At 45.6% G+C, this 17,311-nt stretch overlaps 1 protein-coding gene across 4 annotated transcripts in view; it reads right to left on the reverse strand.

The window, feature by feature from the left end:
• Positions 1 to 17,311, reverse strand: part of CNDP1 (carnosine dipeptidase 1) — a 48,472-nt gene that overhangs the window by 6,504 nt on the left and 24,657 nt on the right. For 2 of the 4 annotated variants that reach the window (XM_005586440.5, XM_005586439.5), the window contains exons 4-9: positions 17,083 to 17,245; positions 15,804 to 15,892; positions 12,441 to 12,641; positions 8,612 to 8,696; positions 2,091 to 2,251; positions 797 to 961 (exon numbers count right to left, since the gene is read on the reverse strand). In XM_005586440.5, coding sequence (XP_005586497.3) covers positions 797 to 961; positions 2,091 to 2,251; positions 8,612 to 8,696; positions 12,441 to 12,641; positions 15,804 to 15,892; positions 17,083 to 17,245 — 864 coding nt within the window. The remainder of the gene's footprint in view (positions 1 to 796; positions 962 to 2,090; positions 2,252 to 8,611; positions 8,697 to 12,440; positions 12,642 to 15,803; positions 15,893 to 17,082; positions 17,246 to 17,311) is intronic. The other 2 variants (XM_074023027.1, XM_074023025.1) reach the window with 1 other exon arrangement.

The following is a 17,311-nucleotide window of genomic DNA, read 5'->3' on the forward strand; positions in this document are numbered from 1 at the left end:
GGAAGGAGGGAGGGAGGAAAGGGAGGAGGGGAGGAGGCAGGGAGGGAGAAAGAGAGACTATTTTAGAATGTAATTAGTGCTAACAAGACAATAAAGAGGGATAATGGAATGGACAAAGATGGTTGGGATGAGGTATTTCTTCAGTTCATTCATTCAAGAGTCTACTTTCTATTAAACTAACTTGAGGCAAATTGATGATTGGTTGGTAATTTGGACACGTAACTCCTTCCAGAAAACATTTTCCTTAAAATGGCTGCATCCAAAGTGTTAATTTCAGACATCATGAAGATCTAATGACTGAAGCCTGAGACCTTCTGCTTCTGTCCAAGCATAGGCAGGTCCCTACTCCATCTATGTGTAAACCAATCTTGCTTTTATATCTACCATCTAACTTTCAAATTTTCCTAGCATTCTAGCTTCAAATGGTTATTTACCTGACTGCTGTAGTTGCATATACTTGAGGAAAAAGATTGGGTTCTTTTTGTTTGTTTTTTTTAAGAGACAGTGTCTCACTCTGTCACCCAGGCTGGAGTGCAGTGGTGCAATCATAGCTCACTGCAGCCTTGAATTCCTGAGCTCAAGGGATCCTCTAGCCTTGGCCTCTCAAATCCCTTGGCCAGGATTACAGGCACAAGTCACTGAAGTAGGCAATATTGGTTTCTTGACGTTTGTTCCACTCCTCTTGTATTAGAAAAAAATGATACTCCAATGGTAGCAACCTCACTGCTCACTAAGCAGTGATAAGCAGGATTAAGAAACCATGTTACTACGCAGAATGACAATAAGCATTTGTTACCTGTTTTTCCACCACAGACACATTCATGTGAGGGACTAGCCGGATGGAAAATTTTCCTATAACTTGGCCAGGTATGACTGTTTTAGCTCCAGGCTCATCAAACGCGCCCTCGATCCCATGAATAGAAAGAGACGGGTACCTCCAGAGGTGCATTAGAATCTCCTCCTATATTAAAATAAAATTACCCAAAGCATGCTTAATTAGACCCCAGTGGAGCTGGGTTGCTTGTGTTACCACTGTCTGTCTCTCTGAGACACCATTCAGGACACGTTAACTGTCACCTTACTCAGCTGTGTCTGACGCAAGGACTTTTCCCTCAGGACACAAACTCTGCTGTCTTCAGATGCCTTCACGTACCCAAGATGCTCCCCACTGATGAGTGCCCCTCTTTGCCCAAGATTTGCAGTTTTCAGTGAACAAATGGCAAAGGGGTCCTTTCAGACGAGATCGGGCACGTTCAGGATGGAATGGCCATAGACAAACGGGCCCCTTCAGAAATGTGGGCTCAATTATAAATTTCTAACCTCAGTCATTACAATAATAACTTATGTAATGAAAGCATTTTCTTATTCAGAAGACATCAAAGAACTCTCCACATGTTTGAGCCAGTTTTCTTTCTTCTTCTGGCCATCCTCGAGCTGGTCTGCAGGAAGACACCTGCTTCATAATAATTCACTCTACTGCTTCTTTTCAGCTTGCTTTTCCCCGTCGTGGCCCCTTCCCCAGGAACCAGCCCTGCTACCAAACACCTTGTCAGGCAAACATGCTGCCCAGAAAGAGGAGGAGGAGAAAAGCAAAACAATTCTAAATTTGCCAGTAAGGAATGTTTTTGGCTTTGTGTTTACTTAGTCCACTGAGGCAGTGATGTATTCACTTACAGATTAGACCCTAAGGCTCTTGGTTTTGTCTGGAAGAATGAACAGTTACAGGTCTTGGAGCTGGAATCATCTCAGACTTTTCTTGGTCTTTGAAAAGGTAAGAAGTCCAACTCACCGGCTGAAGGCTGGCATGGGATTTAGGTTAATAAACAGCTTTGGAAAACATGGCTGGGAAATGGGTAACTGCTTGTAGTTAAATGCCAGAAGCCAGTGCCCATTAGACACCAGTGAAAAAGGACTGGTTGATCCAGCCCACAGGGAAGTGGCTGTGGACATCAAAAATCTGCCTAGGAATTCACATCTGCTTTGGATTCTAAGATATGCAGATTAGCACCAGACAACGATTTAGACAGCGGGCAAATATGATCTACTAGCCTCATGCCTCTTCCAGCTTATCCATCAGTCTGTGGTCATACCTTAGTATCGAACAGAAATTTCTCAACCCGGCTGCTATTCCGGTATTCTTCCAGGTCTAGATGGATGGCTTTGTATGTATTTATTTCCTCTTCTGTAAGAGGAGCCACTTCATCATAGATTCCAGGGACCAGGATATGACCCGATGAGTCTACCAGGCTACCTACAAAACACACACAGCAAACAAAGCCAGGTAGAAAGGGGTGTGCCCATGCTGTGGTCCTGGAGCCACAGACTGTGGGAGGACTCTTCAGGGCTGCAGCAGGCCTCGTGACTCTCTGGGTCCCCATGGCCAAAGCCATTGGCAGCAACTCCATCCAAGAAGTGACTGTCAGAGAAAGGAGCTGGTCACCAGGTTCACGCAGCTGGAATCAGCCCTGCTTTAGTGTTCACCTTGTCAAAGGTGAGGCTGAAAACACCTGGGCCCACAACCAGTGAGTCTGGAGCGAGTTACCTCCATCACGTTCACATTCTCAGCTATGCCTTTTATACATAAACAAGGTTTGTTTTTTAGTTTTACCTTATGCTGATTTAAAAAGTAATACGTGTTCACTATGAAACATTTAAAATACATGCTGGGTGCGGTGGCTCACATCTGTACTCCCACCACTTTGGAAGGTCAAAGCAAGTGGATTGCTTGAGCCCAGTAGTTCCCAACCAGCCTGGGCAACATGGCGAGACCCCATCTCTACAAAAAATACAAAAACTAGTGGGGCATGGTGGCACATGCCTGTGGTCCCAGCTACTTGGGAAGCTAAGGTGGGAGGATCACTTGAGCCCAGGAAGTTGAAGGTGCAGTGAGTAATGATCACATCACTGCACTCCAGCCTGGGAGATAAAGTCAGACCCTATCTCAAAAAAGAAATAATATGGCTGGGAGCGGTGGCTTACACCTGTAATCCCAGCACTTTGGGAGTCCGAGGCGGGCAGATCACAAGGTCAGGAGATCAAAACCATTCTGGCTAACATGGTGAAACCCTGTTTCTACTAAAAATACAGAAAATTAGCAGGGCATTGTGGCACGCACCTGTAGTTCCAGCTACTGGGGAGGCTAAGGCAGGAGAATCACTTGAACCCAGGAGGCGGAGGTTGCAGTAAGCCCAGATCACACCACTGCACTCCCGCCTGGGTGACAGAGTGAGACGCCATCTCAAAACACACACACACACACACACACACACACATGTATACACACCTACGTACATACATACCTGACAAACCAAAAATTGTTGTCATTTCTTCTCAACTTCTCTTCCCCTACACGCATGCACACACACACACACACACACACACACAAAATATAATAAACACTCATTTTTAATTAAAAGCTTTATACCCTTCAGGTCTACTCTATGAGATACCATCATGACCACAAAATCCTCTATATACACTAGTATGCTCTTCATGAAAGAGTTTAGGGATCAATACAAGTGGAAAAAACCATCACTAAATACCCAGAAGAGCAGCAGATGTTGAAGTTCAGTAAATGCTGCCCACTCTCTGGAGAAAGTGCTTATCAAAGGCAAAATGCAGCCAGGAAGTAGACTGATATACATGACACAAAAATGTCTCCAGGGCAGCTCAGTGAGTCCCCACTGATAATGCAATCATGAGATCTTCCCTTGAGGGTATGTCCCTAAACTTCTGCTGACAGTCTTCCGTGTAAGGACAGAGTTGCAGAGTCGTGCTTTCTAAGCACGCCTGTACCTCACTAGTAAAACAATCCAAGCCTCTGTTCTTGGCATCATTTTAAATTACAACTTTATTCTCTTAGCATACAAGTAGCCTTCCCTACTGCTGGACTGGGAGAAGGAAGAGTAAGAGGATTTCCTTATTTACTTTTTCTTTCCTTCCTTCCTTCCTTCCTTCCTTCTCTTTCTCTTTCTTTCTTTCTTCCTTCCTTCCTTGTGTAAACACAAGCATCCCCTTAGCAGTTCCTTCCTTCTTCCTTTCTCTTTTTTTTTCTTTTTTCTTTCTTTCTTTCTTTCTTTCTTTCTTTCTTTCTTTCTTTCTTTCTTTCTTTCTTTCTTCTTCCTTCCTTCCTTCTTCTTTCCTTTCCTTTCCTTTTCCTTCATTCCTTCTTTCCTTCCTTTCCTTTTCCTTCCTTCCTTCTTTCCTTTCTTTGTTCTTTCCCTCCCTCCCTCCCTCCCTCCCTTTCCTTCCCTTCTTTTCCTTCTTTTCTTCCTTTTCTTTCTCTTTCTTTCTTTCCTTTTTTTGAGACAGAGCTTGCTCTGCCACCCAGGCTGGAGTGCAGTGGCATGATCATGGCCACTGTACCTGGCCTTCCTTTCCCTTTTAATTTGCTTGCAGAGAATTCTGATTAGAGAGCTGTGGATGGCCGGGCGTGGTGGCTCAAGCCTGTAATCCTAGCACTTTGGGAGGCCGAGACGGGCGGATCACGAGGTCAGGAGATCGAGACCATCCTGGCTAAAATGGTGAAACCCCGTCTCTACTAAAAAATACATAAAACTAGCCGGGTGAGGCGGCGGACGCCTGTAGTCCCAGCTACTCGGGAGGCTGAGGCAGGAGAATGGCCTGAACCCGGGAGGTGGAGCTTGCAGTGAGCTGAGATCCGGCCACTGCGCTCCAGCCTGGGGGACAGAGCAAGACTCCGTCTCAAAAAAAAAAAAAAAAAAAAAGAGAGCTGTGGAGTGCGGCTCAGTCACTTTGGCCCTGCCTGAAACACCATCACAGGGAAAGGGGAGCCATTGATATCTGTGCTACTCAGAAATAATGCTGCTTCACAGATCCCATTTTCCATATTTCTTTGCCCTAGTTCTTTAATATTGAAAGCATTTGAATGAAAATATTATGCTTAAGAGCGTGTTCCCTCCCATCCTGTTCATTTTCCTCTTGCAATCATGACGTGATGTCATTTCTGCAGTTACCACAGCCGTCTTGGCAAGTGCAGGGAAGGCAGAAAGTGCCTTTGAAAACTGCCCACAGGAAACAGAATCCTGCATGCCCACCCAGCAGCCATCTTGGATTTGAACATTTTAAATAACATCATTTGGTGCTTATAAAAATGCCTTTGGTGCAATGGCCTTTTCTGTTTTATGGCTTTTAGGGAAATGCAAAGAGTAGGAAAGTGTCTGCAAAGGGAAACCACAGAAGGTTAGAGTTCCATTTGTAAACACAAGTATCCTCTTAGCAGCTTCTGCGTCCCCTGAACACTAAGCCCCTTTTCAGACAGGGAACTAACTTGGTTTTGCTTTGTACCCTAGTGGAGGTTGTCACACACTAGTGTTTATTGTCTGTTCATGATCACAGCACAGACAGAGAGGTTAGGAGGCTTGCATGAGGCAAGGGCTGCCCATGGATTCCCACATCCTGACTAGTGTGTATGGCTGATTGTCAGCCTGCAGGAGTGGACAGAGCAGAGCCGACTCTCACTTGACATCAGGGGGCCCTGGGAGTCCGGGCATCTCCACTACAGCCCAGCCTGTCAGCAAGCAAAATTCCTGCTTGTCATCTGATAAACACTAAAGCTCAACACTATGTCCTTATGTTTTTGTGCAAAACATATGAAAACCACATAGAGGACACAATCCAGAAATTACTGTGCTGTGGATTGATTATTTGATTTGTATCAAAAACTAAAGAAAGGCAAATCACGTTTTAAATTTCATTCATGACCCTGAGCCGACTCTTCCTTAGCAGAGCAATGTGCATTTGTGGGGCTGAATGGAATCCTATGCCTGGCTGAAGCCACACAGCCTGGAGACGCCATGCAGCAGTCATGCTTGTGGGAAAAGCAAAATGTGCTGCTAAAGATTTCAGATGCAGTTCCTAGGGAGAAAACATTCATTCTGGTAAAACAGAAATTAACCTCCACTCCCCAAAATCGTGAGTTGCGTACTATCTGATTCTTCTGGAAACCATTTAAACTCTTTAAAGGAAAATGGCTGGGTGTATTCTGTCTGAATTGTCAAGCATGGGAAATATCATCCAAGAGCTATATTTCAGGAAAACTAGAAGGCCATAGAAGAATAGATAGATAGATAGATAGATAGATAGATAGATAGATAGATAGATAGATAGATAGATAGTTGGATGGATGGATGGATGAATGGATGGATGGATGGATAGATGATAGATAATGGATGAATGGATAGATGGATGGATGGATAGATAGATAATAGATGGATGGATGGATAGATGGATGGATGGATAGAAAGATGATAGATGGGCCGGGCGCGGTGGCTCAAGCCTGTAATCCCAGCACTTTGGGAGGCCGAGACGGGCGGATCACGAGGTCAGGAGATCGAGACCATCCTGGCTAACACGGTGAAACCCCGTCTCTGCTAAAAAATACAAAAAACTAGCCGGGCGCGGTGGCGGGCGCCTGTAGTCCCAACTACTCGGGAGGCTGAGGCAGGAGAATGGCGTGAACCCGGGAGGCGGAGCTTGCAGTGAGCTGAGATCCGGCCACTGCACTCCAGCCTGGGCGGCAGAGCCAGACTCTGTCTCAAAAAAAAAAAAAAAAAAGAAAGATGATAGATGGATAAATGGATGAATGGATGGATGGATGGATAGAAAAATGATAGATGGATAGATAATAAATGGATGGATGGATAGATAGATAGTTGGGTAGATGGACAGATAGATGATAGATAGATGGATAGATAGATAATGGATGGACAGATGGATAGAAAGATGATAGATGGATAGATAATGGATGGATGGATGGATGGATGGATGGATGGATAGTTGGATGGATGGATAGAAAGATGATAGATTGATAGATAATAGACGGATGGATGGATAGCTAGATAGAAGGTAGAAATATAGGTAAATTTCATTATTCACTTTGGGAGAATGAAAGAGAAAGCTGTGCAACTAAAAATGATGCTGAAGACCTTAAGAAGATTCTCCCAACACCTGGGCCATCTGGGCTGATTGTACCATGGCCTGGACTACTGAGGCCAAGGGAGTAAATGCTTTCTGGCAATTTGTCTGCTCAAAAGGGGCACATTATTAAACTTTTTTTTTTTTTTGCTTTTTCTATTTCTTTCTTTTTTTGATAAAGGGTCTCGTTCTGTCACCCAGGCTGCAGTACAGTGGCATGATTATCTCAGCTCACTGCAGCCTCCACCTCCTGGGCTCAAGCAATCTTCCTGCCTCAGTCCCTTAAGTAGCTGGGACTACAGGCCTACACCATCATGCCTGGCTAATTTTTGTATTTTTTGTACAGACAGGGTTTCACCATGTTGCCCAGGCTGGTCTTGAAGTCCTGAGTTCAAGCAATCCACCCACCTTGGCCTCCCAAAGTGCTGGGATTGCAGGCATGAGCCACCATGCCTGGCCATGTTATGAAATTTGCATAAAGGAGCTATACCTGTCAAGTGGAGCACAGCGAGGTTTTGCAGAGTCTAAAGCTTGGGTAATGTGTGAACCTCTTTTTTAAAAGGACACCGAATTATGAATATAAAATGATGAATGTCCCTGCCAGGACTGTGGAAGGAGCTCCATAAGTGAGGCCCCTGGAGTTTAAACTTCCTTAGCTTCCCTGGGAACCCACCATGGGCAGCCCTGATGCCTAGAAGAGCTGTAGGTGAATTGAGCCTGGGCAAACAGGCTCCCCGAGAAAAACACACAACTCCCTACTGCACACACCAGCAATCCATGGGAAATCAAGGACAGCACCAGGACAATCGGGGAACTCGTCAGTGTTGCTGTGCCACTCAGGGCCACAGCAACCTTGGAAAATGAAGCCAAGTGGTGCTGACGTATTTGACACCATTTCTGGAGTCAGGCCAGGGCAGGCCATTACTCACTGAAGGACATGCTGCATTCCAGCCACCATGACAAGTGCTCTGCACACATCACCTTTTTGCATCCTAAAAGCAATACTAGGTAAATAGAAGATTGTGCCCCTTTACAAATGAGAAACCGAAGACTAGAGAACTCAAGTAACTCGCCAAGGTCACGCAGGTGGTCTGTGGCAGAGCGAGGACACAACTAGTCATCCACACGCAGAACCCACATGCTACAAGGTGTGGGCTGGTCTGCGGAAGGGCCAGTCTGTTGTGAAAAATGAGATGCTCTTGAGAAAGTGGGGGAAGGGCCTCATCTGGTGTGTCGCTTAGTTCCTTTTCCTTTTGATCATCCCTTTGTTGATTTATCTTCAGTCAAAAAGTCATGCCAGGTCTACCGAAGTTGAACTTGTGGTTCAACTGGCTTGGGAATACCACACCCAACCCGGCCCAGCATTCTAGGAGCAGCAGTAAGGGAGTCAGGGTGGCCTCTTAGTCTTTTGTATCCTTTGAGTCTCTGCCCTCTTGTCCTTGAGTATGGCTGGATGTGTCACAATGTCCAATAAAAGAAAACGGAGGAACTGAAGAAGAGTTTTGCAGACTTACTTAAAAGAGGAGGGAACAGTTAGCCAAGGGGAGGAAAATCTAAGCATCTACATGCTTGTTCAGAGCTGGTTCAGAAAGCAAGGAGAGGCACATAGAATCAAGTAGAACTGTCTTTTAGTTGATCCCTGATGCTTAAAAAGTGAAACAAAACAAGGCATTACCGAGAAGAGCAACCAGATCAGCCATTGGTTCATGAAGGATGCCACCAAAGGTTCCCGAGTGAAAATCCTGGTCTCTGCATTTCACCTGTAGAGTAGATAAAAGGCAAGAGATATACTTCCTGCCTTGGTTGCTTTAGTGGAAGCATTTCACGTGGTGAAATACATATCTGCATGTGTCCCTCAGAACTCAGGTAGGTGACCTCCAGACCTGACTTCACTTTCCGTGTTTCTCAGTCATGGGGACTGGAGTTCCTACCCGCTGTCCATTGCTTCATTCCCACCATCTCCTGAATACCCTGAAGCTGATTCATTCCCCAGCTTTTCCACCAACTTTATTCTAGCCAAGATCACGAGGCTCTCCTTGGCCAAATGATTGACGTTTACACAGCTGTCTTCCTTTTGGTTTCATCCAATATTGTTGATCACTCCTTTTTCTGGAAAAATTCTCTTGCCTTGGTTTCTGAGAAGCTTTCTTCTCTTTCTTCTTTTCTTGCCTGCAGGACAATTCTATTGATATCTCCTGTAATAACATCTTTTCTTCCTCCCATCTCTAAAGCTTAATACTTGGCTCATCCTTCCTCTACATGAGCTTCAAGAGCTCACAGGATAGCATTTATGTATACAGCACCCTTGACATAAGAGTGACTCCACCTTAGAAAAAGACTCCATCTTACATTTCCTAAGGCACTTTGCCAACAGGGACTAGGTGTTCTGCCTGATCAATAAAGACTGCATCCAGCTGGATAAGGATATAACCAAACACGTTCTTCCACTATTGGTTCTCATCAGAGGACTTGGCAGTCATAAAACAACCAGGACGTCAGCAGTTCAAAACTTAACAGACACGGTCCTGCTGTCACATGTGCTAAGAACCCAGCATCTGCCACCAAAGGTTCTGCCCAAATCAAAGGCTCTTCCTTACAAGACCACTGGACCACCCGAGCCAGGCCAGGATTTCTTTTTGTCTATGTCACACTCCCTGGACTGGTTCATTAACCTGTTTTCCTATCCCTTTTCTTTTCTTTTATTAAATTATTTATTATTTATTATTATTTTTTTTTTGAGACAGAGTCTTGTTCTGTGACCCAGGCAGGAGTGCAGTAACACAATCTCAGCTCACTGCAACCTCCGCCTCCCAGCTTCAAGTGATTCTTCTGCCTCAGCCTCCCGAGTAGGTGGGACTACAGGTGCACGCCACCATGCCCAGTTAATTTTTTTGTAATTTTTTAGTAGACACAGGGTTTCACCATGTTGGGCAGGCTGGTCTTGAACTGCTGACCTCAGATGATCCACCTTCCTCAGCCTCGCAAAGTGCTAGGATTACAGGCGTGAGCCACTGTGCCCAGCTCCTTCTCTCTTGATGGTAAATGTTACTTTGTTTGTTATGGAATATTCAGTCTATAACATTCACATATTGGCTAGGTATATAACGATGTATGCTTTACAATATCGACTGCCTTGTGGAGTAGCTTGGGCCTGTGTGCCTGCAGCTCTGACTCCTGAGTGAATGGGAGGCACTAAGGAGAATTGCCTCCTTGGAAACTGCATGGAGCCTGTGGCTTTTATTATTGAGATAGCATCAGTAAAAGCCTGACATTGTGGAAAGACACAAACATGTGTGGAACTGGTTATCTCTGACCATGCGGTGCTCACGATAATTTAAGGGCAGGGATACTATTAACACCTCCATGCCCTTAAATGTTCATCCCTGGAGGTCTGACCTACTACATAAACACCAGACCTAAAACTCTGGGGTGCTTACAGTGCATTCCACTCGAGCATGCTTCCAGTTTCTGAAACTCAAGAGATCTAGACCCGAACTCAACCACTTCTGCTATTACTTCCTACCAGCATGATTTCTCCTATGTACGCCATATCCAATCAATTACCAATTTCTACAGGTTGGGCTTTTTTGAAGTTGATTCTTCAGTTCATTCCCTCCCATCCTTCCAGCCCAGCTGGTCTTTATGGTGTTCCACTCCATCTTCAATGTAGTAACAGAGCAATCTTTGGTTTATTCACTTTAGCATTAAGACTTTCAGTTCACTAGGCAATAATGCTAGCTAAATTACTCTGGAGTATGAACGGTCTTACTTCGAAACCTTGAGCTGGCTGTCTCACATCCTGATGACAGCTCTCCTCCTCCTCTCTTGTAACTTTGCTGTACCACCTGTTCTCGGTCTTCATCAAGACGTCAGTCCCTTGACCCTTCCAAGATGTTCCACGTTGCCCTCCTGCATTTGTGTTTTCTCCTGTTCAACCTGAATACCACCATTGATCACCTCAGCCCTTCTGCTCAACACCTTGACGAGCTCTTCCTTACTTTCTCCACCACAACCCTCTGGAGTAACCTCAACCCCAGGGCCAGTCTGCCCCTGCGAGGCCTTCTCTGTCCCTGGCCACTGAGCATGCTGCAGAAGCCATCAATTTGCATGGATAGATGACTCCAGACTTTAACATTGCCTGGCCCTTCTTCATCCTCCCATCCCTTCTCTTCCCCCTGTCCCAAAGTGACCACTTCAAGCCATCACTTCACTGCAGATACACTCACTTCCTGCTAAACAGAAAAAAATTGAGGCTAAGAGGGAAGAAACGCTAGGACTTGGAGCTCTCTACCTACTCAAGGCCCTCACAAAAGAGGTTACTTCCCTCCCATGGGTCTGGAGCTCGCCCCCTCCCACCTCCTCAGAGCCTTTGTTCTCAAAAATCCTCCCCCTCCCTCCCAGGTCTCCAACTGCTGCCTCTGTCGATTGCCTCCCAAGGATTTCCTCCAGCCATCATCCCAGCTCTGTCCCACTTTTCACAGCCATGTTTCCTGAAAGCGGGTTCTAGAGAACAGTCCCTGCTTCCTGTTTTCTCTGTCACTCCCACATTTCTTTAGTATCTGTATCTCACTAGAAGTAAACTTCCTGAGGGCAGAGACTATTTTATTCAGTTCTGTACCCCTGGGACTTAGCATCCTCCTATCTGACAAATAGAAGGCACTCACTGTTTTTCAAATGCATAGCCATGTGTTTCCGTGTATGTGCTCACATCGGAATCTCAAAACTGCCTAGGGATTGGATAGAGCATGGATTATCAGCCTACACATTGCTATATGAGAAAACAGACTGAAATGACGAAATAATTAGCTATTTACCCGGGAGGGACTTTCTAAGTCTTACGCATTATCACAGGTTGCCTGTATTACTAGAAAAAGAGAAAAGGGGAAGGAAACTGACTATGCATCAAACCTGAACTAAAGGCTGCATGTAATGACACAGCCATCCTGGGAGGGGGCGTTATTGTGCCATCTTTCAAGGTGGGAAACCAAGGCTCAAGGTGAAGCCACCTGCACAAGGCTGGGCACGGTAGAAGCTAGGATTCAGATACTGGCCTCGGGCGACACCAATGCTCCTTCTCCTTCCCTGTAACCACAGCACTTAGATTTCCTGCCACTGCGGCCAGCAGGCCCACGCCGGGAGCAGGACACAGCAGTTGCCCCTGCATTGATCAGGCAGTCTGCTTACCTCCCTGTGGCTGCCATACCTGCCTGCAAATCCCATGGCCAGAGTTTCCAAGCTTTGCTTTGTGAGTCACAAACCCCTGTGAATCCCCTCTCCAGAACAAGGTACATAGCCACATCCACTCCAAGTGTCAGGGGGTTCATGACCTCCCCAAACCCCAAGACCTCTGCACCCACCCCACCTCCCCTAAGGCTGTGTGTCCCAAGTAAGGCCTCTGCCCTCAGGAAAGCTTTCTTTCTTCCTCTCCAAGATCCCAGAATGGACTGGCGCTCCCATTCACAACCCCCACAGGCCTCCATCCACGCACTGCTCTCTGTGGATACCTCCACCGTGAAGTAGCTGTTCCCCCGGGTTCCGTAAGTGATTGCTGGCTTCCTTTGGCTGATCCACAGGTTATCTGAAATTACGATGTAGTCCACACCAGAGAAGAATCGGTTCTTTTCTTTTTCCACAAGTTCCTCCAGGGCAACAGAGCCAGCCTCTTCCATCCCCTCAATGATGAATTTGATATTCACAGGAAGATCCTAAGTAACAACAGAAGAAAAAAATCGCACAAGTTGCCTGCTGTGGTTTGGCTGTGTCTCCACCAAGTCTCAACTTGAATTGTATCTCCCAGAATTCCCACATGTTGTGGAGGGACTCAGGGGGACGTAATTGAATCATGGGGGCCAGTCTTTCCTGTGCTATTCTCGTGATAGTAAGTCTCACGAGATCTGATGGGTTTATCAGGCATTTCAGCTTTTGCTTCTTCCTCATTTTCTCTTGCTGCCGCCATGTAAGAAATGACCTTCACCTCCCGCCATGATTCTGAGGCGTCCCCAGCCATGTGGAACTGTAAGTCCAATTAAACCTTCCCACTCTCAGGTATGTCTTTATCAGCAGCGTGAAAACAGACTACTACATTGCCCATTCACCTTTGAAGATCCACTATTTGTTTGCATATAACATAAACACATGAAATTATTATTTACATTCAATGTATGAATGTGCATTCCCCACAGTTGTGTTACAGCAATGGAGTCGTAATTATGGTTGTGAAGGAGAATTCAAGGTAACGCCTGGTGCGTGCCCTCCAACATGTCCTGCCAATTTAATGCTATGATCAAGAATTGGGGAAAGGGGCATCTACAGGAAAGCACATTCTATACTACAGAGCTTTCCCGTGTGGCCGCAGAGGGAGGCATTTTTCTCCTTCTCCCCAAAAGGAATTTTTCAAGAAAGGTTAGGCAATTACAAATGGCTTTTCTGTCCTCATAATTCTGAACATGAAAAAGGAGAAATTTCTCCTTTGAAAGATTGTTAAGCCTCAGGTTAATTTTTACTTCCAGTATCTGTTATTTTTCAGCTGTGACTTCAATCTGCCTTTTAACTTACTCGAAGGCTTTGATCTCGCAGCAAAATGGAACTTGAGGGTTTTTTTTTAGTTAATATTAGGGCAAGGAATAGCTCCTTTAAAATTTTTACAACATGCTTCTTCCCCCATTTGCTTTTGATCTTTTTGTATCTTTATAATTTATAACTTCATATCTTTGAGAACCACATTAAGAGGAGAGGTCAAAGTCTTTTCCTAGAGCACAGGATGCGTGCAGAACTCTAAAAGTGATTACAGGCAGATAAACAGCATGCACACACTATAATCAGTTCTAATAAGCGGACTTGACTCACCACAGATTAACAAATGCAACATGAGCACAGGATTATGGATGAGAAAATAATAAGTTACGTAGTAATTAAAATGAGAAAATTAGAAAATCAGTCATTCAGTTGGAGAAGAGCTTTTGGGGGACAGTGATTTGTTCATATGTACCCCTTGTGTTTCTGTGTGTCTTAGGAAGTCCATCTGAAGTTCTGAAATCTTAATATCTGAAGGTTCTGTGTGAACACTGAACTAGCAAACAATTGCTGAAGAGTAGTTGGAAATCCTAAGAATTTTCTGGCAAGTCACTTTTAATAAAATACAAACCCATAGCACTCAGCATGCAGGCCGCATACATTAGCAGCTGGGTTTGCCAAGCCTCCCCTTGGCAGCTCACTGCTCTACCTGTGAAATATGGATATTAGTACTCACTCTGCCTCCTAGAAAATAACCCAGGGAGGGAATGTGTCCTAAGAGCTCTGTAGGCAAGGCGGGCAGAGGAGAAGAAGGGAGGGAGGGAGGAAGAAGGGGACACTCTCGAAGGACCTCACACACCACCCCCAGTGCAGATATTTCTTCACTGAATCCCTGTAAGCCTGTGAGGTAGAAACTGCCATTCCCACTTTGGTCACAGACGAGGAAAGTGAGGCTCAGAGATGAACTGACGTGTCCAGGGCAGTGAATATTTCTTCTGTTTTCTTTGTGATTGTGTAATTTTCAGAGTTGAAATTTATAAAGGAAAACAGATTTTGGCCTTTTTATTGGAACAATCTTATAAATATTGCTATCCCTTAGAAGGAGAGAGAGAGAGGAAGAAAGAGAAAGAAAGGGGAGAAGGAAAAACAGGGAGGGAGACAGAGAAAGAAACCAAAGCCACACGGAATGCTCAGGGCATGGGTGGTGTGAGCTCCATGGATAAGAAGACACCTTTGCAGGGGTCTACAGGACACCGCCGAGACCTGTGCTGATTTCCTGAGCGTGTCTTCTGTGAGATTCAGGAGTGGAGTCAGAGTACTTAAGTCCCCTCCATCTGCTTATGTCTCAGGAGAAAATAAACTTCTGAGGGAAGCCCCTGGCACCTAATGAAATAATCTTCAGGAAAAGACACCTCAGAAGCCCGGGTCTTCTCTGCAGGACAGGGTGCCAGGGAGGCCCCTCAGCCCTCAGGGCCTTGCAGCCTTGGACAGGGCTGAGGCGGTGCCCAGGACAGGGCGGATGGAACCATACCCCAGGGTTGACCTGATTCTGTTCCACAGAACAGAATCCGAGGCCCAGAGAGGTCAAGTCACTTGCCCAAGTTCACAGAGCTAGATCCAGTCCTCTGCTGGTGTCTAAGTACATTCGCCAGGAGCGGGAGAAGAGTGCCTTGAGATAAGACCATCCTTGTGTTGAAACATGAGATAGTTAAAGGTACAAACCTGGGTCCACCAACAATGTCCTCTGGAGGCCGGAAAGAGGGGACCCACCTCCTCAAATCTGTACCCCTGCCTCTGCTCCAGAGCCCTTATTTGGACATCTAAAGAGAACCACTGTGCTCTCAGGGAAGAGATCCAAGGACTCCTGTGGAATGTCATGGAGATTCCTATCTTGATCATTTGCAAAGCAGCCGATACATTTAAAAAATGTGTGTTTGTCTCTGCTAACAAATCATACTTTGTGATAAGAAGAAAAAGAAGATTAAAAAAGACAAGATAAGATAAAATAAGGATTAAACAAAAAAAGACAAGTCCCATCAGATAGCAGCTTGGCCACAGGCTTGTTGTGTCTTTGGCTGTGTCTTGTTTTTTAACGTGGTTAAAAGTGCAGGCTGGAATCCATCCTCAAAGTATCAGCCCTGCCACCAGCTGCACTGCTCTGGGTAAGTTCTCTGACCTTCCCAAGCCTTACTGTCCTTATCTGTGAAATGGATACAATTGTCGCACACACCTCCAAAGACTGTTGGAGTGAATAAGTGACCTAAGGCAGTTTGCTCAGAACACAGCAAACAACTCAAAGTAAGTTGTAGTTACCATCCTCCTCCTCCTCCCTCCCGAACACAGCTGTCACCTACTTGTTCCAGGGCTCTGAAGGCGCTCACAGCATTGATCCAAGCCAAGACAGGACCTTTGTTGTCGGTTGCGCCTCGTCCATAAAGTTTCCCTTTACAAAGGGAAGAAGAATGTTCAGAGAAGTGTGGACACCTCTGCCACGTGAGTTAAAAACCAATGTTGTTTCATGGGTACTAATGTTAACAGTGCTTTCTAGAATAATATTCCAGGCACAAATCTTGCTATGAAATTGCAAAGTATGATTTCTTATGTACACATAAGACCATGCACAAGAGATCCTGGATCTCTTCCCTGACAAATAGTACAGTCGTCAGCTAGTCAGATAAGACAAGTAAATTTGCAATAGACAGATCCCACTGTCCTTAACAATAATTAGCTATTTTGTCCAAGTTCACTGAAGAGACCCACCGGGGATTTGTTGCGGAGTGCCATGTGGCATAGCCTCTCATTTTGGGATTTTACAATTAGTAGAAGAATGAAAAAAATATGTGTGTATATCTCTATTAACCTTTCTTCTTTTTCTTTATAAAATGCGAATTACATTTGATACTGTTCAAAAGGAAAGTGTGTGGCCTCGACAACTGTTTTCCTCACAACTCAAGAACCTCCGTCCAGGGGCACAAAAGTGTGTTGTTTTTTTCACAAATGAAAGAAAACCAGCCTCAGTGAACCAATCAGTAGGCTATGAGAGCCGCCTCTCTATGCATTCTTCTTTTTTTTTTTTTTAGATGGAGTCTCACTCTGTCATCCAGGCAGAATGGAGTGCAATGGCGCCATCTCAGCTCACTGCAACCTCTGCCTCCCAGGTTCAAGTGATTCTCCTGCCTCAGCCTCCTAAGTAACTGGGATTACAAGCATGTGCCAGCATGCCAGGCTTTTTTTTTTTTTTTTTTTTTCCCAGACAGAGTCTCGCTCTGTCACCCAGGCTAGAGTACAATGGTGTGATCTCAACCTCCACCTCCCAGGTTCAAGCAATTCTGCCTTGGTCTCCCAAGTAGCTGTGATTATAGGTGCCCACCACCATGCCCAGCTATTTTTTCGTATTTTTAGTAGAAACGGGGTTTTGCATGTTGGCCAGGCTGGTCTTGAACTCTTGACCTCAAGTGATCCAACCACCTTGGCTTCCCAAAGTGCTGGGATTACAGGCATGAGCCACCGCACCGGGCCTGTGCATTCTTAATGACAGGGAGAGACCCGAAATCCAGGGACAGAACCACATCTTCACCCCTTCAATCTTGCAAGCACAGCAGCTCCGCACTGTAGCCCGGGTACCTCACTGACCGTCCACCTCCGTCAGCACGTAAGGGTCCGTGAGCCACCCATCGCCCTGGTCAGCAGGCTGCACGTCCAAGTGGCCGTAGAAGCACACGGTGCCTTTCGTGGGATCGTTCCCCAGTTCGGCCAGGATGACGGGAGGTATTGGAAGACTCTGACCATCGGGCAGCTGCAAAATGATCAGGAATCACATTTTTAAAAACGCTGTGTTGTTCTTCCAGAAAATTCAAAGACA

This window comes from Macaca fascicularis, chromosome 18, assembly GCF_037993035.2.
Source record: "Macaca fascicularis isolate 582-1 chromosome 18, T2T-MFA8v1.1".
Classification (NCBI taxonomy): domain Eukaryota; kingdom Metazoa; phylum Chordata; class Mammalia; order Primates; family Cercopithecidae; genus Macaca; species Macaca fascicularis.